Source organism: Epinephelus fuscoguttatus, linkage group LG17 (assembly GCF_011397635.1).
Source record: "Epinephelus fuscoguttatus linkage group LG17, E.fuscoguttatus.final_Chr_v1".
Taxonomy (NCBI): Eukaryota; Metazoa; Chordata; class Actinopteri; order Perciformes; family Serranidae; genus Epinephelus; species Epinephelus fuscoguttatus.
In genome coordinates, this window is record NC_064768.1 from 18,556,258 (window position 1) to 18,583,947 (window position 27,690).

The window sequence follows — 27,690 nt, forward strand, 5'->3', positions numbered from 1 at the left end:
GCCCCTTTAATGTGCTTTGAATGACAGAAAGGCAGTTTTGATGTAACAGAATGACTGTCAGAGGGAGACATTATCACAGAGCACATGGCTGGACAGATGAGAGCTAATCACATGGAACAGACATGCTGACATGACCACATACACATACATACAACCCAATACTCTTTCCAATATAAGCACTGATTTATAGCTAAGTTCCAAAAGTCAGTTTTTGCCCGGTGGGGCCTTTTTCAACATCATTGGAAAACAGCTTCTGGGAGCCAGTGGCTGAATTAAAAGCAGCTGCCTGCAAGACACAGACAGACGGGCAGAGGCAAAGGCAAATAGGGGCACAGACAGGTAGGCAGAGAGCCACAGTCAGACGCATATTCCAGTCTGAGTCAGCTGTGGGCTCAGGATGAAAGGTCTGTCGGCATCATACACTGCAGACAACTCTCCATGCCAAAACACTGAGTGGACCTGCTGAACCTCTCACCTGAAGCTCATCCAGCACAAACACACACACTCCTTCTCAAAGTACAAACATGAAGCACTGTCTGTCAATCAACAGCAAGATGTGTGAGATATTTGTCATAAATGAATAACGACCTAAATCTGAAGCATGTGACGCAGGATTTAAAGCAGGATAAAAATATTTTTCAGTACATGAATGTATGAATGTGAGTCAACATAAGCATGCAAAACATATTGTGTGTATAGCATGCATGATGGAATGTGCAGGTTAACATGCCAGGATGATGCATATGGGCATGACTCGCACTGATATGATTTAAGTTTGTGTCACAGTGTGCCAGGACTGGAACATAAACTCCCTGTTCCAGCCTGAGAGCAACTGATGGGCTATCACCATCATGATTTTAGTGAGCTTGTCATCCCACAGGAGCTGAGCTCCTGCCTGTGATAAATTAGATTATATCGCTCCATACTAAAAGCATATTCTCAGTGTATATGCTGTATTAAAATGTGCACTTTTGTACCTTATCACATTGTGCTTGCAAAAGAAATTCTACATCAGGGAAGACAAAAATCAAGCCGAATAATCACTGGTGTTTTAGCTTAGAATACTGGACTTTTACTTACATGTTTACAATATCGTATTAGTACTTTTATTAAAGTATATGAAAGATATGAAACTTTTCTTCCACTGTCATCTAAGAATGTGTGCTGCCAACACATTTACACAGAACAAACATTTAAACACTTATTTTTGCTCTCATTTTTCACAGGGTTAACTTTTTTTTAAATGCACATAAAAGACCTACTTTACTTGAATTTGGTCACAAATTTGTTAAAGTCCATGTTAGTGAGCACGTCTCCTTTTCCAAGATAATCCACCTGGCAGGTGTGGCATATGAAAATCTTACCATATAATGACAAAAAAGAAAGAAAAAAAAGAAATTTGGCACAGTGGTAGAGGGTCATGGGAGGATGTGAATGAAGCAGTATTACATCAATTGGCCAAAGGGGGGGTGCTATAGCAACTGATTGAAATTGCAAACTTTGAATAGGCGTATCTCATGCCCTGTATGTCGAAGAGACATGAAACTTTGCACAGAGATGTCTCTCATCATGAGGAACAAATTTACCTCAAGAACCCATAGCTTCCGGTTATATAGATTTTCCGCTATTTTGAATTTTTTGAAGAACACTTAAAATCGATCTCTTCCTAGGAAGTTTGACCGATCTGCATGAAACTCGGTGAACATAATCTAGGGACCAATATCTAAAGTTCCCTCTTGGCAAAAGTTGGAAAACTTACTAAAACTGAGCTTCTATAAGGCAATGAATATGGCGGAGGGCATGGCTCATCACATAAAGGTGTATAACATCTCAAGGGTTTCACTGATCACCACGCAACTTTGTAGGCATATGACCACACATAATCTGAGGGGACCCCTCCATTACTGACCCCATCAAACAAAATGGGGGTGCTTTTTTTGCCTATATTTGACAGGACAGTGAAGCATGACAAGAAGGATGGGAGAGAAAGAGAGCAAGGAAAACATGCAGCAAAGAACGAAGGCTGGATTCCAACTCCCACCGCTGCAACAAGGGCGGATGTGCATTAGGCTGGTCACAATATGAGGTCTGTTTGGTCAGTTTGATCAAACAACACAATGCCACAGATGTTGTTGTGAGCTGTGAGTTTTTGGCTCCCCTTTCGGTATCACAAGCTTTCTTGGCAGTTCGTCGTCTTGACCAACTTGAGTGGGCAACTGCTCTTCCTCAGTAGTGTCACAGATGAATTCTAGTTTACACTGTACTGGGCAGGTAACAGATGGTGTGTATGGTGTTGTGTGGGCAAGAGGGTGGCCCCAGGGTTAGGGTATAGGCTGACGTAAGCTACGAACAAGGAACACAAGCGCATTTTATTGATGGCAGTTTGAATGCACACAGATACTGTGATGACATCCAATATACCGCCATTTATTCACTGCCATGACCTCATGTTGCAGCAAGATAATGGTCAGCCTCCATAGTGTAAGGATCTGTACACAGTTCCTGGAAGCTGAAAACATCCTAGTTCTTCAAGGTCTGCATACTTGACAGACATGTCACCCATTGAGCATGTTTGCGATGCTTTGGATTGACGTGTCAGACTAATTCCTGCTGATATTGAGCGTCTTCACACAGCCAATGAAGAGTGGGCCAACGTTCCAGAGGTCACAATCAACAACCTAGTCCAACTGATTCTTTGGGGTGTCTGTGACCAAGGATGCTTATCTGTAGTGCTAATCCTGGGAAACCCTAAATAACAAACAAATGTCTTTATCAAGATAAAAGTGCACATTTTACAGTGACTGATTATTCAGCATCTTGATATGCCACACCTGCCAGGTGGATAGATTATTTTAGAACATGGATTTTAATACATTTGTGCCAATCATTTGAGAGAAATAAGTCTTCTGTGTGCAGAAAAAAGTCTTAGATCTTTAACTTTAACCTGGGAAAATGCAAACAAAAACACATGTTCAGTAGACATATGGGGGGGATCTGTGAGAGCTGGAGGCACTCAACCACGAGGTCTGGTGAATCTCAGTAGAATCAAGAGGATTTGCGACATTTGATTCAATGTTAGAAGTACCAAATATTACATAATGTCGCTTCAGGTATAGGAGGATACTGAATAGTATTGTGCCTCTTTTTGTTCTAACTGTTAGGTTAAGTGGTCAGGGTGGAGCTGAAAAAGGTTTATATGAAAGTGGTCCACAATATGAAATCAACAGTAACTGCCAATGAGCTCACATGACATCCTTAGAGGAACAATAAGTGGCACCCAAGGTCAAAGAATGAAGCAATGTGATAGCGATAAAAACACCAGAATCGACACACTGAGACCTGTAACACTTTTAATTATGGCTTTACACTTTTATACAAAAACAACTTTGATATAGATCTTCTCTGAGCGCTGGATCAGAATTCCCTTTGCTCTAATAAATTGTGTACAAAGAAGAAGTTCAGCTTTATAGCATATGCATACTGTAGGCAGCGGGCTGGAACTTCCTGTTTAGAGTCCTTTATACATATCTCTATTCCCTTATTCTCTAGAGTCCTCTGAGGAATACATGCATACAAACACACACACACACATACACACACACACAGTATATATCTGTTCCCTTTTTCCTTTTCAGGCTAAATTTGCGGTCTTTATTTTACAATTCATAGTCTCTGAGATATGATATCAGCTTCCCCTGCAGATTACCGCCTTGGATGGCTTTTCTATTTCCCGGCTGTAGGTGATTTCCATTTCACGCCACGAGAAATTATGCTTGCACTTTGAATCCAGTCGCGCAGACATATATATATATATATCCAAGGCCACCTAGGAAAACGTTTGCAGTCGAATAACTGTAAAGGGAATATTAGTGTCATTAACTCTCTTTATATATTACACTGCTCCCTTAACCCTCTTCTCTAAATATGTTCTGTTCCTTTATTTCCTATACCTGATGTATTGTCAGAACAAAAAGACACTGAATATATATCACTTGGTGTGCATAGATACTGATAAAGTGCAAATAGTATTTGGTTAAAAAAGCTTTATAATGTAATTTTGCTGTTTGTTTATGACTTGATCTGCTTTCTGAAGCACGTAGAAGCACAAAAATCAAGTCTGTCAGCTGGTCCTGATTTATCAAAGTCCATCTCTGGTATCAGTTCTGTTTCATCTACATGCTTTTCCAGTTTCCTCCTCTGTTACACATTTCTGACGAACCCAAAGCAAACAACTCGTCCACTGGAATTCCTCTCTCTCCCAGCTGCTTGGTTGTAATTCCTCTGTCAGCCTGGTGGGGGCAGTGTTTCTGTTGAGCTCTACTTCTCATCCACCATTAAGATTTCCTCAGGGATCTTCTCCTCTGAGTCAGAGCGATCTGACAGCTTGTCCAGGTACTCGATGTCGTCGAAGCGCTCAGCGACACACTGGGCTGTCAGACGGGCCTCCGGGTCGTGGTCCCAGCACTCGTCTATGGAGGCGCACACCATCTGGATACCCTGCGCGGGGAGCAGTGGAGCACAGATATAATCAGTCAGTAATACAGACTTGGGGCGAGTCTGACTGAGACAGAATATCATCACCTCAAGCTCAAACTACGAATGTTCATGTGTGTTTCCATCTGTGTGTTTGTCAATCTGTGCCTGTGTACCAGCAGTTTGTCAAACTAATGTCGACAAACGCAACAATCCTGCAATAAATCCTCCGTGCATGAAAGTTAAAATGCTTCTTTTATATTACATCTGTTTAAATGGAAATAATTAGAAGACAATACAAAACAGAATTAGTATGTGAGTAAGCTTAAAGGTGCCCTGTGGAGTTTTCCCGAAAACAAACAAAAGTTATGTTTACATTTAGTGTAAACACCAAAATAGATTGTGAGTCCTTGAGGTCTAACAAATGTGTTGAGTGCAATTTCTGCTTCATAAAACATTTACAAAGCCAGTTCTTTAAAGGTCCAGTGTGTAGGATTAAGTGGGATCTATTGGCAGAAATAGAATATAACACAATATGTATGTTTTCTTCAGTGTATAATCACCTGGAAATAACTATCAAGGGAGCCGGTCCTCGTCTACAGGGATCGCCATGTTGCACCACCATGTTACAGTAAACCAAACACTGGTCCTAGATAGGGCTGTTTGCGTTTGCGCAATGGCCACTGTAGTCAGAAGCCCCTCCATGACAGGAGCGTCTTTTTACTAATTTAAATAACTGGGTCTGTTTGTTCTATGTATGTGCATCCTCGTGTTTGTGCACAAGACAGACAAAACAAGGACATAAAAACCTACTCAATAGTGCCACTAAAGGTCAAAAGCTCCACAGGGTGCTGTTGCTGTAACAGAAAACAGGTGCTGCTCTAACAAAGTTGTTGAGACACATACTGTATCTTAACTTAAGTTTGCAATGATAACCACTTATCTGTTTATGATCCCCAGTCGCTAATATTCCCGCTGATCACATTAAGTATTTACAATGAAATTAATATTTGCAGGCAGAAGCTGCAGGCGCATTTGGACCGAACAATTCTGGTGACTCCCCGAGAGGAACTGCCCAACTGGGAATCTCCCCGCGAACTACAAACCGTCAAGGGCTTGTTTATTCTGTTTGCCTTCACACCGCCAATAGGAATGCTGAAGTGACATACTTTAAGCCAGCCAGCGGTTGGTATAGCAACACCACTTTAGCTTTGATGAGTCAAAATGCTGTTGTATTTCCACCGGCACATATATGCTCAGTAAAACCTGGATTCACTGTCTGCCTATTTGTCTGTGTTATCTCACACTGAGGTGACTCACGGTGCCTCTTGTGCTAGGAGAGTACCTACTCTTGAATAGGAGCTAAAAAAGTCCCTCGAAATGACGATTGCTCCTAGTTCTCGTGGTGCGGTTCTTAGAAACATGAAAAAGTTCCTCCAGTCCAAAAACACCTTATTTAAGTACTCATCTTGCCATGACCTAAAGGAACAGGGAAATGCCTAAAAGCATTGCTGACAGGTTGAACACAGACATGGCAGCTGCTTCAGCTTGTGTACAGCTTCATTAAAATAAATAAATAAATAATAAGGAAGTGCTGAATGACACTATTTTAATATTTGGACAAGGACTAGAATATGTCCTGCTGTGTCAGAAAGAACAAGGTCTGTACCCGACTCCAACTTGACTTATTTCTTTCTTGTTTCCACATAGGGTTTAAGAGTTTGAACAGGGCTCAATGGGACTTCTATGTGACAGTGACAGTTAGTAATGTAGTAAACAAGCTAACCGCGCTAACGATGGATCGGAAATGTGCCGTCACCAGATATCAAACAAAAATCAAAGATTGCATCGTATCAACACTTCCTAGCAGAAGGCAGATAACAACAGGATGACTCTGTGTTGTTGAAAAAATTGTGTCAGTTGTGTCTCATTTGTCAACAATCTAATTTGCCTAATTACTGCCAGAAAATGCAAATGTGAATGCACAGTGGGGACTTTTAGTTCCCAGTTTTGTTGAGTTTAGTTCCTCTGGTTCTTTAATCCTGAATCTGTTTGGTCAAAAAGTGTTACATGATGCATGCTGTAGTTTGTCCAACAGGACTGGATTATTTATTGTTTGTATGTTTATTTATAGGAGATAGTACACAAAATAGAGACTCTTAACAACAGCTAATTCACATCTGCAGTAAACTAAACTACAGCAAAGTTGCAAAAACACATAATTGGAATTAAGTCACAACAATCTATATTAAAATCCTAAACCAACAATACCATACAGGTATAAAGTGTAAAAGACTATACACAAATAAGAGTCTTTGAAAATATCAGATCATTAATGTGGACATATCCGAGTAGATTTTAACTTGAATCTTAAACATCAAGCATCAGATCTTGAAACATTTCAAAGGGCTTTGAGATCATGAGTGAGTATAGAGTCACCTCAGCCCACATGAGATCATGAAGTTATTCAGCAGCAGTTTGCCACAGACAGCATGGATGTGTGTGTGTGTGTGTGTGTGTGTGTGTGTGTGTGTGTGTGTGTGTGTGTGTGTGTGCGCATGTGTGTGTGTGGTGCCTCTTACTGGGTGGTTGATCCAGCTGTTGGGGATCTCAGGTCTTCCTCTGTCTCGGAGAACACTGTCCTTCATGCTCTCTACACACGGATGTTCCCTCAGGTTCCCAAAGGGTGGCTCGTACTCTTTCACCTCTGTACACACACACACACACACACACACACACACACACACACACACACACACAAACAGGAAAAATTAGCCAGTGCCCTTATCAAACAGGTGAGCTTTGGTTATTTATACAAGCAATACATTTTGAAACAGAGCCACATCTAGTGAAAGCTACAGCTCTGTTGAACAGAGAGGCGAGATCAGATGGCAGTGCCCCACAGCGCTCACATCAACAACACCTCTCAAAGGATTCACTGTGCGCTCTAAATTAAAACTGCAGGTTGCAAACTTTAAATAGCACTGAAGCAGCACAAACAACTAAAGAATCCTGTGCTGCTGATAGGAGGGCAGAGGGGGGAGACTTGCTGAAGAGACACACTCATTATTATCACAATTTCACCCTCAGCGTCGATGGGCTTAAAGTATCTCACCAACGCAGCTCTGGCTTTGTGTCAGCTCCCATGCACAACAAAATCCAGAGTGCTTGTCAAAGCCAATTTACCAGTTGAGTTTAGTCAGGGCGAGATTTCAAAGCACTGGTGTGGAGGATACAGCCTGCAGACTGTGGGTCAAGAGTTTCCAAAGACAGTTTATTTTTACATGAATTAATGTATCCTTGAAGTAAAACAACAAATCAAATTCCAATTTGCTTTGAAGTGTGGAGGGTTTGCTTACACAAAAAAACAAAGTTAGAGAATCCATGGAGATAAGAAAAGCCTAATGAGCCACATGACTGTGTGAAGAATGTCGAAGTGAATAATTTGAGTGGATTTTAAAGTCAAAAATGTGGATTTATCTTATGTATATGTCCTTAAAATGTCTGACTTTGATTATTCTGACTCTGTTTCTTATTCCTCTACTGAAGGGGGATATGTCTGCGCATGTCCTTAAAATCTGAGATTCAAACCTGTGCTGTCCAAGATAGATTAGGTACGTCACTAATACCAAAGCCAATCGCTGTTTAATACGGGGAACAAAGAAACCTGAAACCTCCAGCGCAGAGTGAACTTGTTGGTACAGAGAGCAGAGTTACCATTGGTAGAGTAAAAGTTTGCATAGTGTACAATACACTCCACACTCCTCATCTGAGGCTCAAACATGTCTGGCTGAATCTCTTCAATGTTTCCTCTGATGCTAATGTTAGCATTAGACTAACTGCTCTGTACTGGTCACTTGTTTTTAAATGAATATGTGGGAAAACCACAGTAAACAGAACACTAATATTAAATACACATGTCTGAAAAGGGACTTTAAATATCTAAAGGGTGACCAGACGATGACATGGCAATCACATGCCTCGACAGACACAGACAGGAAGCCTTCAAACAGCAAACAGACACAGATAACAATATGTTATCTCACGCTTCTTTTTTTAAGGCAGCTTTGAAAGCTGTAAATGGACTGTCACTGTTGATTATTGTTAAACACAATAATCCCTCTCATATGCTGAAACAACTACATCAGAATGGATAGCCTTCATGATCTCACCTATAGAGACAGATATGTAGTTCTAGAGTACATCTAAGTACAAGCTTAAACCTGCGTCAGTGGCATGAGTCAAAACGCACAGTTCATTACTGGGAAATAATGTTGAATAACATTTACTCAAGAAATCGGATATGTATCATCACTAACGACTAACAATGATAGGAATGAGAAACAGTGACACTTCTTAAAGTGATAGTGTCGCTGCTGTAGTGTCATTAAGCTGCAAAATATACACATAGCAAAGAAAGTGCTTGTAATTAGTCAACTACAACTTAAAGTATTTGTCTTTATTTGGACGTTGCATTTACATTTTATTATAGTAGCAACTGTTTCTGTTGTTTCTTTGGTTATTGTTTCTGGTTGTAGGCACTGACTGCACATCAACTGCTGCTATAACACAGTATGTCTGTCTCTAACTACACACAGGTTGCAAACATATATAGAATGAGAGGCAAAGTGCAGATTTGTCCTCCATATCTTATGGATATTTCACATAATATTAAATGCTTAACAATAACAGTACAGAACAACTGATAAACTGCACATTAGCACAAACTGTGAATCCAATAACCGCAGGAAGTTTGTGTAAAATAAACAATTTGGATGGATTTTAAACAGATTATTTCCTGTCAGTATTACATAATGGATACGTTTTTGTATATGATTTTCCAGCTGTATAAGGAAATCTCTCAGGGTAAAGGCACAGCGAAGACCTGAATACGAGCTATATTCACAGAGCCTTCACTCTCTGCTAAAGAAGAACCATCCTGCACTAGAAAAACACACAGTTAAATCATCCCAAGAGCTAATAGAACAATGGCGAAGCAGCAGGGAGAAGAAAACACTGAATTTGGCCAGAAAAGAAGCCTATTAAGTATGTATGACTGTTAAAAATAGAAATGTATAATACATAATACACACAGAGAAAAGTTTCTTAAATATCAGGAATAATAATCTCTCATTCTACACAAACTTCTTGCAGGTATTGCGTTTATTGTTCAGTTTATCTGTTGCTCCATACTGCATTCAATATAGAAAATATCCATAAAGTATGTCACTTAGTCAGGGGTCATCAGTTTACTGACTGTCCTTAATGACAAAGGTTAGGAGCCACTGTGCTAACATGTCTAAACTACAGGAACAGACCATCCACTTAGTTTAGTTTGTAGAAAGAACCAGATGACTGTTTCATGTCGCTCTTTCAAAACACGTTAAAAAGAAGCTCACAGGAAGTTATGATGCCACAGACAGGAACTGGAGGCTTCTGGGACACACAAGTGGGACAGAGGACTCTTTTCAAAAGGTGAAACTTCCTTTTTTTCTCTCTTTGGTTTGGTATTAAAGCTCAAATGTGGCTCCACCTAATTGTCAGTCAATATTGAAGGAAAAAGTGAGACAGATGTTTCTTCTTGTTTTGACAGGATTATATAACTGTATCCCGGACTGTAAATCCACTTTGTAAACTGTTAGGCAAACATGTTTTTGTGTTTTTCTCCAAACAATGGGTCCAAAACATATGAATCACACTCCTGAGCACTTTGCAGCAGTGTAAATAAAAGTGTGTATTCCAGGATGGAAAGATTGGCCAGCCCTGCCCTAAAAGGGAAGATGGTTTTTCCAGGCAAACCTTAAATTAAACTCTGAACTCGCAAAAGCTATTGAAAAACACAACACAGGGCGAGTGAGGAATGCTGTGGTTTGCAAAAGTCACACATTGCATATTGACAAGATTTCTGCGAAGCAATGTAACAAGTTCAGCACGGCAACAATGAGGAACTTACACTGCGTCTCCGACAACAGCTGACATGTAGTGATGTGAATTTTGCACTGCAAGCACATATTTCATCCCTAATGTCTACTTTCCTAACCAGTTGTCAGCCATGTCTGTAGAAACTGTCTGTGAATCTGCAGCCAAGAGAAATTCTGTTGAATTTAGCTACAATGGCAGACTGGGGAAACTACTCAGTGAGTGTCACCCCTCAGGAGCGTTGTGACATACATCCCTGACAGTACAGCCGTGTTTCCAAAGCTAATGACTATATGGCCTCTTAAGTGTCGTTCAGGGAATGACCACGTGCTGATGCTCCTTTGATTAAAGCCCCAGCAGCGGAAGTGGGACCAGGTCATTGTTTTGGAAGTCACAAGTAAGTCTCAAGTCTTTGCGCTCAAGTCCTGAGTCCTACACTTTCAGTTTTGAGTCTTAAACAAATCATAATGTGCTCTTCACCGAAATGCCTTTGTAAATTCACAAAAAGCATACATGCATTATAAAATTCGTTTTTATTTGTTAAAACAGGTGCGACTGAACTTAATCATAAAAAAGTAGTGCTGACTAGGTTTGGGCGGATTGAATATTTTCATACATTTATACCTTTCTGAAATTTTCCCAGGGTATATGGTATATGATGATATTTGTGTGCGGCGCTGCACCTCACTCACCCCTGACTTTACTACATTCTGCAAGCTTTTTAGTTTTTCAGTTTGATAACTAAACAATAAACTCACAATAATCTCAAGAAGTTTAATATCCTTACACAACTATGTCATTATTGAACAGAGAAATACATCCATACACCTTCTGAATTCAAGTTTCTCTCTTTTATAGAACTAAGACTAGCCTAATATGCACTTCAATCTAAGTGAACAGTAACAAAATAACACACAAAATCATCTTGATTAATCTTATAAACTGTTAGTTAGTCCAGTGTTGCAACAATCACCAGCTCTGGTTCAGTAAAAATAAATCCTTAAATCTGTCCCTCTCTCTGCTGTTGCGGGCCGGCTGTTTACAGTCCTGTAACGTTATCCCCACCACCTGCAGTCAGCTCAGCTGCCTGTTGCACCAGACAGATCTCTGGTGGTGCATGATGTGCACTACACACAAAAAAATCCTCACTGCAGTTTCTCCAGTACAGAGAGAATTAAACGATGAGCGTCTGTATTTTTGATGGTGTTGAAAATCAGCGTTGGAATTTTAAATGCAATAGTTTACTGTAATACCATGACACTACCGAAGCCAAGTGCTGACACTGCACATAGCATATAGCACTATTAACTAACTAGTTCCGCAATTAGCTAAAAGCAACCCCATTAAATTGCTAACTATGTTAATATTAGCCCCACTGTCATACCCTGTACCCTGCAGTTTCACAGTTTAATTTTTGACTCGCAAGTTTTGCATACTGCAATTTAGTTTTTGTTGACATCCGGGTAACTTGACAATAGTTAACAATAGTTGACCCAGGAAATTAAGTAATATTAATTGTTTCTTGGTGCACTTTATAAATAACATATATTCTAATCTTTGGGCTTAGAGTATAGTAAAGTATTTTCAAGTCAAAAGGCTCAAGTCCAAGTAAGGTCACGAGTCACTGGTGTTGAAGTCCGAGTTGAGTTGAAAGTTTTTTTTTGATTTTGTCAAGTTGAGTCTAAAGGCCTTGACACGCCAAGTCCACGGTCAGCCATTGGTTGATGTCGGGGTTTTGGTTCATGTCTGTTGCCCTAGTTTTTGCGGTGTGTCCTGCCCTTGCAGGACACACCGCTATTTTTCGCCTGATTCAGCACATTGAATCAGCGTCAGAGATGATGGAGCCCATCAGAAATCACTCTGACTGGCAGCTCAGTGGACAAGAAAAGAAATGGAGGTGAAGAAAGCAAACAAACAGCTAAAGTCAGGAGGGCCTGAGATTTTTGCCGAGCTCTTTTACAGAAAAGGTTTGTCATTTTTTGTGTTATTGTTCACTTGTGCATTATAAATATTCTTTGTTATGTGATGTGCTACTGCTAACTGGCTAAGAAGCATTTTGAATCTGTCCTGCCTGACTTCCTTTTTGAATGATGAACACAGACTACTGCCGCCTGCTGGTATGGAGAGTTATTTCCTCTCACACAGGTGCAGAACACGTGTGAGTTGGCTGTTGGCTGAAGTCTCTGCAGTGTGTTCACTGTTCAGTGCATTTTTTTTGGATGAGACACAGGTGTTAATGAGATGTTAAGAGATGCAACTGTTGGCCTTCATTGCCACTAGTTCTTACATATCAGCCTGGTGTGTCAGGGCCTTAAAGTCATTAAATCTGTGACTCAAGTCTGACTCAAGTCATGTTACTTGAGTCTTCAGTTAGCAGCACATAGATGTGTATGTTTAGATATCAATGGTCAAACTGCACTGGCATGCCAAACACGGCCAGAACAAAGAGAAAGAGAGAAACACAAACCACCTCAATGATTACAACAAAGTTGAGAGCAAGCATAACTCAGACCAGCATCGGATATTTTGTTTGATATTCTTGTTCCACTGCACTTCCAAGTTAACATTTTTGTCTAATTACGCTCAATAAACCATAAATACCCCCCCCCCCCCTCCCCCCCCAAAAGACTTGGAATCCTTTCACCAAAACACATAAATAAAGCGGAAAAAACAGATCAACAGAGTTTCAACATGTGCTTGGAAATAAATTAGTAATGTGATCACAATAACACTGTCTGTTTCCCAAAGTCTGTCTGAGTCTGCAACAGCAGCTTGACTAATCCACTCCCAGCCGCCTCTGCTGGCTTTCATTAGGCTGCGGTGGCTGTGACACTTGTTTTGTGTTCCTCACAGGTTGTTAAAGTCATTTAGTACAGATGTGTGCATGTGCATTACACGCTAGCAGAGCTCGCTTTTGTACATATGGCACTGACTTAAACTGGAGGCTCACCCTACCATTAACTATAGCTAGTACATGCCCTAACCTTCACCTAACCCCATTAAAGAGGAAAACTATTTTAGCTCACGCTGGATGCAACTTCAGTGAAACCAAATTGGGCGCACACATTTTGTCCCTAATTCATCCACAATCAAGTGGTTTTAAATCCAATTTTTTTTTTTCCCCAAATGTGGATGATGGCAGACCCCACACACACACACACATACACACACAGGACCATCAGACCCGCCAGTCCTGGAGGAGTTGATGTTCTGACATCTGGAGAGCAGCTGCCCTAACCTCTCCTCCTCTCCAGTCTAGCCCAACCTCTCCCTCTAGGGACTTAAGGCATTTCTCCGTCTGCAGCTCCACATCCAACACCACTCCACTATTATCCCCCAACGAAGCCCCACCCGCCTGAGGAACGCCCTCATAGTCTTTCCAAGCCCTAAATCTGGACCAGCTAAATTATACAGGAGAGACATTTTAGGGAACAGAGGCAGAGATAAAAAAAAAAAAAAAAAAAGGCCTGAGCCTCAAATCCAACTTCTCCTTCTCTCTGAGGTGTGTTGATCTCTCTGTTTCCCTCTCACTCTAACTCTAACTCTTCCTGTGTCTTCATAGTCTTGGAAGATAAAGAAAGCAAAGTGATGGCTCATGGCTGGCTGACTGGCGCTGCAGACAGACGGCTGTGTTCTTCTCGCCTGGCAGATCTCAGATCAGACCACGGCCCCAGGAACTGTGACAGAGCCGGCTATGTGGCTGCCAGCCACCGAGACGCAGAGCGCTGATCAGACATCTGTCTTCCACAGACACACACAGGCAGGTGGCATCAGAGACGAGAGGAAACCAGGGCTTCACCTCAGCCATTATAATGATGCCCTGGGATGTGTCACTCTGATTTTGTGTGTGTGTGTGTGCATGTGTTCATATTTTGTCTCAAAGGAGGTGAGTTCTCAGCGTGTCATCAGTGACTCACTGACCTCCAGGGACGACTTGGCCAACGGTGTGAAAGCATGAAACTCTTTAAGTACACTCTGTAAACACATCAGTTTTTTACCCTCAGGGCACTCTGATTCCAGAATCAATACCAGATCTCTGCCAGCGTACAATCCACAAGGAGAGTTTTTAGCTGCCAGTGGAGCAAAACCAAATTACTGCATCTCATTTACGCAGTTTATTCCTTCCACCTTCCTCAGGGTCTATCAATGTACGAGACTGGCTCTGTTTGCGCAACATCTTAACCTTTCAGCATGAGAATGCCTCCTTGGGTTTTGGCCTTAATGAACTGCAGATTTCACCCCTCTGCCTGTCTCGGAGAGATGCCAAGTCTGGAGAAAAGCGGATAGAGATATGCAGGAACACACATGAGGTATTCCAGCTGCTCCTATCTTTCGTCTCAATTCTGGTCCAGGGGTGGGATGGGAACCCCTCTGCTTCGCCTCCCTCAAGTAAATCTACGCTAGCCTGTCCTCCCTGTCTGTCTTCGCCGGCGTGAGCAAAGCTGGATGGCTGTCTGCAATGTTTCGGTGCAGGGGGAGAGTAATTAACTGCTGCCTCACCTGCCTCAGGAAAGAAAGAGACAGAAAACTGTTGGGAAACTGAGATAAAAGTTTAGAAGTTTCTGTGCTAGTGATGGGCAGACCGAGTCTTTTCACAGTAGCGGCTCTTTTGAGTTGATGTATGTAAATGTGCCGATTTGTTCGAGTTTTGATACTTTTTGCAAAATACTGTCAGTTTTTTTGTGGCAGTCTGATACCGTACATGAATGTTTGACAGCTCCATGGGATGTTACAGAAATGTCACTGACCAGCGATGTGTCATTCTTTGCAAGTGGCAGACGTCCCAGTTACATCCACAGCTTTGTGCTGCATTCATGTGGCGTCAGAATAATCTGAAAAATGAGTTCCTGATCATGTTTCATGGCTCACCTCACATTGTCAACATTTTGTTTAAATGATATGAGCAATAACATACAACACATCTACTTTGTAGCGTCTTTGTTGTTTCCACATTTAAACTTAAAGCTCATGAGCACACCGAAGTTGGAAGAGAAGCCATCTGAGGAGCACATGAATGCACCATTGGCCTTGCCTGGTGCGGGTCTAGACTTGCGTTTGATGTAATCGGTCCTTGCTCGTTCATTTAGTGCTGCGCTACCTCATGGCATGTTACATAAGCACTAGGCTTGTTTGACAGGTTGACCTGGTACATTAAACGAGTTGTTAAAAAAGATTTGTTCATTCTTTTTTGCCCATCTCTCATCTATGCAATGCTGTTCAGAAAAATGTATTTATCTAGGACTAGAATAATGTATGCTCCCCTGAACCGTGTCTCAGTAGAGATCTAAATAAATGTAAAGTAGGGGAATAAGAGAAAGAGAAATGAATGAAATGGATGGAAGAGGATGAGTGGGATGAATAAAGTTGTTGTCCTTCAAATCCCTCAAGAGGAAACTGAGCAAAGCCACACAAACTTAGCCTGGATTCGTTTAGTCCATCTCTACCAACATGCATCCTGTCTGGTTCGCTCTCAAGAGACATGAGCCGCAAAACATCCTCATATAAAGGAGACATCCATACTTTGGTCTAAGAACAGCGTGTCTTGGGGACTGTGTTCTTTGCAAAACAGGAAATGGTCTATTTTCTTTTCAAAGGTGTACCGACAGAGAACATATATTCTTGCTGTTGGAAAAGAAAAGCATGTGGGATTGTGGGTCACTCTGCCATGTTTTTTCTTCAGAGGACTCTTGGGCAGCGTAACTGCAATACACTTCAAGGAGGGCCCCCAGGGGTGATCATGGGGGCAAAACAGGAAAACGCCAAAGTAGAAGCATTTGTGCCCCAAACCCCTGCTTTCAATCACTGCTCTGACACAATGGAGACAGGAGCAGTCGCAGAAACAAACTGGACCACAGAGACACTAAAGGGAAGTGAAAACAAATGGCCGAGTGTCGACGTGAAATGCTGCCCTGTGGTTTGCCTTCAGATAATCACCCATTTCTATTATTTGCACATATCCTGGCCTTGTTTTTGCAACAGAATGACAAACACAAGTAACGCTACATTAGTAAAGTGAAGGCTGATCCTTGAGACTTCTACAAGATGGATTGTGTGTTTGACACTTTTAGATTTTGTTCCCACCGTGATTAATGGCTCGCGGACGACACGCACATAAGTCCTGTTGCACTGTGTCACACATCTAGTAAGTGAGCTCAAGGTGGAGGTGGTCACTGCGCTCCTAATTGGTCAAGTCATCAATGAGCTTGAATTCCTCAGAGGTCAAGTGAGCCGTGGAGGCAATTTGTCCTTTTACAGTATTTCTAAGGATATCTACACAGGCCCCAAAGAGAATTTCATCAATCAGTGCTTCTATTGATTTCCTTTACTCCCAACAGCTCAGGCTAATCTCTAATTTACCAACGAAAATGTGGTTATGTCTCTTATTAACTAAAGGTCACATGTGATGTTTACTGTGTGTACACTGGGCAATGTGCTGCTGTATCATGTTTAAAGAAAGCCTTCAGCCACAATATTATCATTTGTATATCAGTTACTCCTGTTATGTTGAATTACGTTCATTATTGAACCAGAAACAACACCAATACCAGTGCTGGTACCTGGAATTCGGTACCTGTGCCCACGGTAATTCTGCTTCTCTGCTCTTTTAAAATCCCACACAGAGCTAATATGTTGTCTCTGTCTGTCTGTCTGCTTGTGTGTATGTATGTGTGTGTATCTGCTCCTCTAGTAGTGATAGTAGGCTATAAAATAATGTGGAAAACAAAATGAACTGGACACCGAAGCTACCATGACACATCGGTGCTGCAGCGACAATTTTGTCTTGCTGGGAAGCCAACGGAGCAGCTGCTGAGCTCCCTGGCCGTTTTCTTGGCTTTGGGCCGCTTCCGCCTCCTGTCTGAAGTGGAAACCAGCGGCTCCGTGGAGCTCCGCTGCTGGCTTCCAGGCTTCAGGGCATTTGGCAACACTTCCATGTCTTGTGTAAAACTCATGTTCTCACCCAGATGTGCTGTTAGGTACCAACATTTGTCGCTGCTGGATTTAACGTGAATTGAGACTCAGTAGTACCAACATAATTCCGGCAGTACCCTTAAAAGAGTTCGACATCCAACCCTACCAAGGGGGCACACTAAAAAAACAAAAACAAAGGGATGATGTACTGTATTCCTTTACAGCAGGTCTCCCCAAAACACTGTTGCATCAGAAACACACTTGTAAACACACAAAAACACACTTAGAGGTCAGCAACGGAGTGAAATAAAATTAAAGGAGTAGTTCCACATCTTTAGAAATAACCATATTTGCCTCCTTGTTGAGAATTAAAGAAGAAAATACCAGCACAACTTACCTCCAATTGCGTTACACCTGGAGATCATCTCCCACAGTACAAGCGCCATAGAGTAAACATCGGCCTGTTTGAAAGACTCAATGTTTTCTAAGTTGATTCTGGACTCCAAGACCTCTGGGGCCATGTACCTGGCTGTACCCACCTGGGAAAAAACAGAGTGACGAAGATTTCATTAAAGTCCATGATACCATACAGGAGTTGTTTACCTGAAAAGGCTAAAGCTAAGAAGTCCATCTTAGCGGTAAGAGTTATTTACCTGCATTAATCAAGTGACAGGTGGTAATTTTGTGCTGTTGTAAGCTGTCGCATCACGTTTATCTGAATCAAAACATGTTTGAAGTATAAAATAATTGGAAAAACAAAGGTAGCTCTGAGCTCAACAACACGTTGCTTGTCTTCACATAATTACCGCCTTGGAAAATGTGTTCACTCACGCTTTCTTACAATGCATTAGGGGCATTACAATGCATTAGGTGTGCTGCACAGCAGAGGGTGAGGTCTTTTTATAATGAGTCATTTTTATAACAGTCTTCTATGACTCTGGCCTGTTACATCAGCGTAATGAGTCCATTAAGAATCAATCAAGCCTGTTTTTCTTGTGACTGCAATAAAACGACCACCTCAGACTACTTACAGCACCATTTCTATCAGCATTATGGGCCGAGATATAGAGGCTGCCAAATATTTAGAGATGGTGTCCCTGCGTGATGGGGATCAGAAATGAAAAGTTTGATTGATGGCGCAGCTCTGTTCAAGGTCTGATAAATATCTTCAAAGAAATATATGGCAGGGCGGGGAATGGCCTGTGTCTGGGGCGCCAGCTCAAACTATATCTGGAGAGGACTTTTTTTTCTCACAGGGGATTAAAAGTAAAAAAAATACCAAATAAAAACAAAATTTAGGACTAGAAGGCTTTACCTGCCCACTGTTGGCCAGCTCATCCACCGATAGAGTGTTGTCCAGGCGGAGGGCGAGGCCAAAGTCACACAGGCAGCAGGTCAAGTCACTTTTCACCAGTATGTTGGAGCTCTTAATGTCCCTGTGTGCAATTGGCACCTTGTAGCGACCACATGGGGTGTGGTCACTGTGAAGGTGAGCCACTCCGCTCGCTAGCGAACTCCCCAGCAGCCACAGGTCGTGCCAGCTGATGACGTGGTGAATCAAGAACTCTTGGAGGTTCCCTCTGGGCTGGTAGGCTGTGATCAGCCAGCACTGTCTCTGTGCCTTCCTGTCCTCTGCTGTGAGGAAGTGAAGCACATTGTCATGTCTCAAGTCTGCGTCTGAGAATATCTCTTTCTCATTTTTCCAGGAGGCGTACTCTTCATACTGGAAGATCTTAACGGCCACCGTTTCAAAGCCCTGCTCCTCGCTGACCGAGGAGCCCTGCTTAAGCTTGGCTTTGTAAACTTCTGCGAAGCGTCCTTTTCCGACCTGAACGTCCAGTTCTATGGGCAGCAGCTCTGTGTTGTGGTTGAGGTTGTTGGCATGCGTGGAGCTACTGTCTGAGCCTTCGTCGTCTATCATTATGGCGTGAGCGTCACTGAAGTCCAGCGGAGCACCCTTCTTGCGCTTGGAGTTGGCTTGCCGCTGGCGGTAGACCCGGTAACAGTAGAAGGAAGTGATGACAACAACAGCCATAACCAGCAGAGGCACCAGGCTTACTAAGATGACTGCCACCACCTGGGAATCCACGTCTGAGGGGACAAAAGCCAAAGGGTTAGGATTATAAAGATGCAACCATTTATATAATTAAATTTAAATGAATACTTCAACCTCAAAATAATCATTTGTGTATCAATTACTCATCCAGTGGCATGCTGAAGTCTGTGTTCCTCCAATGTGAAAAAAATTATTTATGAATTTATTAAGTGGAGGCTGCATTTAACATCAGCAAATCATATGAGTAGGAAGCGACAGGCTCAGGTGAGTGACAGCAGAACTCCTGAACACACACTTGCCCAGACACGCTACTCATCCATGCACGAGACTGTTTATGTGGAAGTGTTTTAAATGGTAGGCTTTTAGCAGAAATGCATGTGTTTGGGAAGCACTGAGCATACGACTGGATGAGTGAGACTTGGATTATACTGCAGGAGTTGTGTGAGAGTTTGTTAACAGATGCTTTGATGCAGTTTTGCAGTTGTTAGACAGGATTCTTCATTCGTCGGGGAGGCATACAAGAAAAACACAGCTTTCTTTGTGAATTCAAGGTAATGTTGGGTGAGTCATTGATATATAAATGATCATTTAATGGGTGAAGCATTCCTTTAAACCTGCACTGATATTTCTATTTGGAAAGTGACCAAATAAACCACACTGTGTAATGTGAAGATGTCACTTGCACTGACAAACTTGTGCACTTCAAACTTTGCAAAGTGATAATACAGTGTGTCAGTGTGTCAAGTGCCCCAAAACAAATGACTTAGGTTTTAAAAGTTCATCTTGGACCTTAAACAGCAGTTTACAAAAGTTCTGTTTAGTAGCCCATCTGGATCTTTTGATCATACCATATAGTCTTCATATATGACACAAATTCTTAAAGGAAGATTGTGTAATATGATCAAAAACTACATGAAGACTTTGCCAATGATATTTGTATAGTTCAACACAGGTTTATAAAATTGGTCTTCTATTGTTCTCTTTTCTCTGTGTGAACACCATGTAAGTATTTCGAAAACACTTTGTCTTCCAAAATGCAAGAGAAATGAAACTCAAATTCCGTCTCAGCAGATTGTATGTTTTTGTCTATCTTAAGAGTAAAGTAATATTCTCAGAGCAGCAGAGGAACCTGACCCGTCTCTCTCTGTGGAATGTCTATAAGCATCAGAAAGCTAAAGTTAGCGTCTGGGCCACAAATGCAAACCGCTCCAAACCCTGACCCAGTCGACCACATATTGTGTCTCTTTATAGTATTCTTATAATTTAGGTGGTGGTGTGTCTGGAGCTGCTACGGTTTGGGCGAACAGTGAAAGTTTATGCTTGTGCTGCGTTTATGGTCCAGTGTTTGAAGCTGCAGCCATAAACGGACCTATAAAAACTATATCACCAGACACAACATACTGAAAAAGAAAAGCCAGACCGGTCTACAGTTTGATGGGTTCTAAATTTAATCATTTATACGACCTCTTGTCTAGTTGCTAAGATGCAATACAACTCTCCTGAAGGTTTTAAATTAGCAGCTGTTAAAGGCATCTTTTTTTAAATGTAGTTGATTTGGGTTGCAAAACGTGAGAAAGGAGCAGATTTAAAAGGAGAAATATGCTCACAATTTTTCCATTTTGCCTAAAAGACTGATGAGAAATTCATTTGAGAGGCAGGTGTGGATGTGAGGAGCAGAGTCAGGTTGAAATAAGGGAGGAAGACGAATGGGGAAGGCATCCAGTCAAGCCCTCTGGTTCTCTCTAATTTCTTTTTTTCTAAACAGGAAACCACATGTCTGAAATCCTCAACATGGCCCCAGACAGTTTGTTTTTATTTTCGTAGGGTGAGAGGCTATTTCTCACAACAAACCTGTCACTGTGCCTCTGGGAGTCTCTCAGCCTCTGCCAAAAACCCTCACTTAAAGGATGAAATATTGAATGTTCAGGGGAGAAACTTCTGTTTGGCAAAAATTGTGACTCACAGTGTGTTTTGTTGTTTCTCAGTTTGAAAGTTTTTGCTCTGAGGTCTTGTTTGTAAACTCAAATCATTCTTTAAATGAAATTTGTTTGTTTGCTTACTTACAATACTTAATTAGCTAAGCATAAAGACAGGTAACACAAGGAAACACCGAGCTGAGCGTCTTGTCATCATTGTGAGGCTACCAGGCAACCAGCAGAGACTCCAAATCATTGCTCCCAGCAAAGAAATCGTCTGGCACATAGCCTCCAGCAAAATGTTAGCAGCTTGTTTACAATCGTGTGACTATTATGGCATGTGAAATTCAGATGGAGGGCAAAAATTGATAAATCCATATTCAATTCAATTCAATAGAACTTTATTTATCCTGAAGGAAATTCTTGTGCCAGAGGATGCTTCAAATTAATATACTGCATGAATTCAAAACAGAGGAACGTGACTTCAAAAGAGAGGAACGTGACTATATAAAAGGGTTGGATGACCCTGGAGACAGCAGGTATCATCAGAAAAACTCATATTAGATGTGATCCAAACAAAACAACAGTAGTTTTTCCCACAATGTGAACAATGCTCCTGGTGTGGACATGATCGTCGTTACAAATTACCTCGTCCTCCAGACATCCTGATGTTACTAACATTACACAGTGAGCCGATGAAAGTGTACAAGAGTCTGGTGGACTGTAAGCATATTGTCTGCGGTTGGGTTTAAGTCTGAAACGACCACCATCTTGGTTTTTTTTTTGCTGGGATAGTAAATGTGCTTGAATAACTGTCTTAACTCTGTAAATGGATGCAGCGCTGTCAAGCTAACGCTACTAGCTAACCTTAGCTAATATTAGCTACTATTTCTACCTGTGTGGTCAGCTGTTCCCAAAGGCCTGGTTTAACACAGTTAAAAATCTGGGTCTTGGCTAAAAACACACAGAAGTTGTCACAGCACATTGAAATTGCATCCAACTCAAGGCATTTTCAACCCAAAGCTTTAACGTTAACTTCTTGACATTTGTTGACTCTGTCCTCCAGACTGAAGACGGAAGTTTGTGTGACTTTTTCTTTACTTCCCTCCTTTCAGGACTTAAAGTGGCCTTGTTTTCTCTAATTTGATCGATTGGAACAGCCATAAAGAGCACAAATCATAAGCATTTGTGCAGTTTGCCTCCAGTAAGCATAATTTAAGCTTGATTAAACTTTAAAATCAGGTGTACTGGTAGATTAACTCATTAACCTTTATGTTTGTTTAAGCTTGTTATTCTGAAATTAGGCATTTTTCTAACACCATTAGCCCACTTGTCACCACAGTGGTACAGTTCTGTGGAAACAGGGTTCACCGTTACTGTGGCAACTATGAGGTATTTCAGCTAGTACGTGACAAACAACTTAGTATGTCCTGTAACTTGGCTTTGAGATGTTTTTTGCAGTGTCCCAATTCATCCTTCAGTTGTGTGGAAAATAAGCCATAAGTGAGAGTTTAATCAGAATCAAATGTTTTGGACAATGAGTCACTGGTCACTACCTCGAAGAGGAAGAGGTAGATTCACCCAAATTTACTGGAATTGTTGCCTTGAGCTCCTTCATTACAACAGTGCCTCGTGTTAGTCACTGAGAAGTTACAGACAGTGCACAGACATTCTCAACGGCAAGCAAATGTATTTCCATTACGTGGTTCGCACTGTGCAGATGCTTTCAATTTGGCTCTCTGCGCACAGCCAGGTCTCAGAAATGTACCTCTGTGTTATTATTGCCTGGATGCTGTAGTCAAAATACATCTGATTCCAGGACCAGTGCTGTAACTGGAGTCTACAAGCTAATGTCTGCAAGACCTGTTTGCAATCATGTATCTGGAGAGCATTATGGTGCACACATGTTAGCATTCATGCATGACGCCTTACATGACAAGCTGATAGAAACTGGCATAATAATATTAGGCCGACCGGGGCTATGACGTTACCATGTTATGTTGCACAGATGTAAGAACCAAAGAGTCCCAGTTTTACATGCATAACACAGTTGTTACTGCACTATTGCTCCACTGTGAAAGAATGCAAGAGAGAAGCACTAATAAGGAACTTATGTAACTTTGTACGACTTAAAGGAACAGGTCAGAAATGTGGGAAATAAAACTTATGTGCTCTCTCTGTGTGTTGACTGTTAGATGAGAAGACTGATACTACTCTCATGTCTGCCTGTTCAATGTAAGACCAGCCAGCGGCCATTTGTCTTAGCCTAAAGACAGAGGGAAACACCTAGCCTGGCTCTGTAACATCTCATCCAACTCTCTGCAGTAAAAACTGTCTAACTATTCCTTTAATTTCAGGAAGACAAGAGTTTATCATCATTGCATTTCTGGAACTTCTGAATACTCAACCCACGAAATGATCATTTGTATATCAATAACTCACCACATTACCTTAGATTCGTGAAGGTCAGTTTACAAACTCGACTCACACGACTCTTGCAGTACAATCCAAGTCTCCTTTATCCAGTCATATGCTCAGACCTGCACTTTCTAGTCTCCCATCCACTCAAAGCACTTTGATTGAGATTTAAAACATGTCAGCACAAACAGTCTCATGCATGGCTGAGTAGCATGCCTTGTGCATTTGAACTCTGCTCATTGCACGCTCAGGGAACGCTACTCGTAGGCAGAAGTGTTTTATATTGTAATGTATTAGTGAAAATGCATGTGTTTGTGAGGTACGGAGCATACAACTGGATAAATGAGACCTGGGGTATACTGCATGACCGCAATGAGAGTTTGGAAACAGACGTTTTGATATAGTTTTGCTGTTGTTAAGTGTGGCCCATGTTTCACTTCAATTCGTCAAGAATGTTGTGCTTTTTTGGATCCTCCACTCACCGTGGAGACGTGAGAAAAACACAAATTCAATGTAGCACGCCGTGAATAACTGATATACAAATGGTCATTTTGTGGGTGAAGTATCATTTTAATATGGTATTTCCAGTGCACAGTTGATGCATCTTACCAGATCACTATAGAAATACAGTGGAAACTGCTTATAGTTATACCTGTCACAGTGATCAGTGGCCTCTATGGATCGAAAAGCTTGCGACAGAATCATTTCTATATAAAGGCTGATGAAGTAATCAAGTAGTCCACTTACAGTAATCATTTGGGTCTCTTCATACATGGAGGATATATGAAAAACAATTAAAAACTATGGAATTTCATGATACTTTGCCTGATGATAACCAGTCTGCTTCCATCTGGCTACCTGAGGCTGCTGCTGCATGCACATTGAAAAAACGACTGGAAAATGAATTCATTTTCTCTCAACGAAAAACGGAGTCAGTCTCCTCGAATCTTTCATCAAACTGTCAAAACAAGCCGATAACATGCTGCAGCGAAACTTGGTGTTCCTCAGGCAACCTCGTGTAGTCTACTCAGACAACGAGTACCAGTCATAGCTGCCTGTGATGGAAACAGAAAAGAATGCGCGCACGGAAAGCACCTGTGGTTGAAGACACCCACGTCATGTAAATGCACATGGCTGTATTTTGAAACTTGAAGCTGTCTGTTTCATTACTTTATAGTCAGGTAATAAATATACAAATATCAATTATGAGTTTAATCTGCATGAGAAATAAAGAAAAAGAAAAATATTTGATTAGAATAATCATCTGCTTATGGTGATCAATCTGACGTGCAGAGACGTGATCACTATGAAAGGTTTCCACTGCAATTTAAAAGTCACAATTGTCAAAAAATACACTGGCTGAAGAAACTTACTAAGCTCAAGAGTGTGTGAAAATAAAGGATTATAGGCAAAATAATTGTGTCTTAACTTACTGGAGTTAAAGAAGATTTGCTCATTGCACTCATCCTCCGAGCAGGAGCAGATAAAGAACTCTGAGCCCATGCCCTTTCTTTCTTTCATCTCACACTTGCTGTTGTTGTAATCCTCCAGGGCCAGGCCGTACAGTCTCTGAGATCGGTTGTGGCAGACTGTATCAAAGGTGAAATTGTCATCTTTCGCCCTCCTTGGAAAGAGAAAACACACACAGAAAATACTGCCGTTTACTGGATTAAGTTTGATTTGTAGCCTCGGCTCACTCTTTTGGCAGTGAAGTCCCCTTTTCAGAGATCTGTATTATCATGTAAGAAGGCAATGATGGCAGGTCTGCAGTTGTGCAAATAATGCAATTTTTTAAGCCGTACAGTGATAAAGTGGTAACTGTAAACGGCGTATTTGTCTCCTTCAGCAGTCCACAGTCTCAGCATTATGTAAATGACTGCAATACAGAGGTCACATTCACAAACAGCCAGATTTTGAAACACCATAACAAACAGGAAACAAGGAAAACCCTGAACCTGCACAAATATACATATTTAAATGTGGCTTCCTGCTGGGCAGCATCGGCCGCGGAGTTGTGAGGAACATTTTAAAGAGGTCCTGCTGTCCATGTGTCATTAGCTTTCTGCTGACCTCAGCTCAGAACATGCCTGCAACATCGCTAATATAATGAGAAACAGCAACACAGCCTTAAGCTTTTAACACCGATACAAATCTGCCTCCTGCTGCTTCTCACACTCTGAGTCAGATTCGGTGCTGATGAGTGCTGCTGTCATAATGCAGCGAACAGTCTTCACCAGGATGCTGACTGACAAAGTGTTCAAAGGAAAAGGTCACTTCAAGGAAGACATCTCAGGGCCTCTGGGAGGAAATTATGCCTCATCTTATTTATAAGAGTATCCACAGTGCCCTCGTTTCCTCATTTCTTTCTTTGTACGTGTAGTATCAGAAATGTTCATTCCACTTTAAAGGGAAAGTTCAGCACAAAATCAAAACTACATATTTTTCCTCTTACCTGTAGTGCTATTTATCAGTCTAGATCATTTTGGTGTGAGTTGAGAGTTGGACATATTGACTGTAGAGATGTCTGCCCTCTCTTGAATATAATGGAACTAGATGACACTTGTCTTGTGGTGCTCAAAGTGCCACAAAAAATACATTTGAAAAACTCAACAGCGATGTCTTCTTTCAGGAATCATGACCTGACTACTCATGATGATTCACAGACCTTGTGTTAGCAGTTTCATGTAGGAACTATTTTCTTTCTACCAAGCTATTGTTGCTAAACGGATCATCAGGCACCACTGAGCTAGCTAATGTTACAGCTCAGCCAAGGAGATGCCACCAACGTTTACATCCCCCGCTCTCACAGGCATGAGCCTCTCCCCCATGAGTAGATGCACACTTCCTTCGGCACAGTGATACAGTTGGCGGGTGTAGAAAGAAAATAGTTCCTTCATGAAACTGCTCACAACAAGGTCTGTGGATTATCTTGAGTAAACGGGTCATGATTTCTAGAAAAAGAAATTGCTGTTGAGTTTTTTCAGATGTATTTTTTTATAGCACCTCAAGCCGAGTGTCATCTAGTTCCATTACAGGGTGTAGTTGTTCAGCAGATGAAAATATCAACGGCCAAAATATCTGGTGAGAAATATGCTTATTAAATTAATAAATAACATATTAAATACCCTATTATTGTGTGACCTATGTTGCCAAGAAGACAACTTAAAAATGAACGTATATTACGCAGACCAGATTTTGGGATATTAATTAAGCGTAGATCTATTTATCCACCAAAGCAGTACAGAGTGCATCCCTGCCTCGCCTGAAGATACACCACATCCAGGGTGGTCACGGTCTTCTTCTTAAGTCCAAAACACAGCGGCGGCGTCACATGATGGCGGTGTCATTGACGCGAGTCAAGTGCCGCTCCCAATACGCACAGAAAGCATCACGCTGCGGGGCGTCAACCGGAATTCGACTGTACACTCCACTCTGCTAGGTGGCAGTTATGCAACTAGCTGGTTGCCAACCGCCAATTAGAACAAAAGACGAGGAAGAAGACCCAGGAAGAGAAAGAAAACACACAACGCAGGACGACCACAACAACCAGACAACAACGATACCAATGTGAGTTGCTTAGGATACATGGCGCCAAAGTTCTACAAGTACAAAAAGAAGTACAAAATAGGCTTTTCTCTGAAAAGAAGTGCTTTTTCAAGGGCGGCAACGCTGGAAAATAGGAAAATAGTGAGAAATGCTGCGGCGCGTCACGTCAATGCGTGTCGACACACTGCCGGTGTAGGTTTGTGAATAGAGAATAATGGGAGCATCTGTTTTGACATGCGTCGTCCAGCACCGGTGTGTTTTGGCCTTTAGTGTGCTCTGTGTAGTTAGGTGATAGCATCACAAATCAAGTTCTCAAGGAGGATCTTTACCACACTGCAGGTCTCCTCACAGAACAGACCGGGCTTCACACAGCCATGGTGAAGCAGACGGTGGATAGCAGGCTTGGTGATTTACGGTAATGCTTGGAGCAACAAGTCCTTTTCCTCTCCCACT

General features: G+C 41.7%; 1 protein-coding gene across 1 annotated transcript in view; it reads right to left on the reverse strand.

Annotated features, from left to right (window-relative positions):
- Positions 1–3,336: 3,336 nt before the first annotated feature.
- LOC125904247 (TGF-beta receptor type-2-like) overlaps positions 3,337–27,690 on the reverse strand; it is a 31,708-nt gene continuing 7,354 nt past the window's right edge. Inside the window, exons 3-7 of the mRNA XM_049601530.1 lie at positions 25,125–25,315; positions 18,617–19,392; positions 17,699–17,840; positions 7,056–7,180; positions 3,337–4,497 (exon numbers count right to left, since the gene is read on the reverse strand). Coding sequence (XP_049457487.1) covers positions 4,318–4,497; positions 7,056–7,180; positions 17,699–17,840; positions 18,617–19,392; positions 25,125–25,315 — 1,414 coding nt within the window. The 3' untranslated portion in view covers positions 3,337–4,317. The remainder of the gene's footprint in view (positions 4,498–7,055; positions 7,181–17,698; positions 17,841–18,616; positions 19,393–25,124; positions 25,316–27,690) is intronic.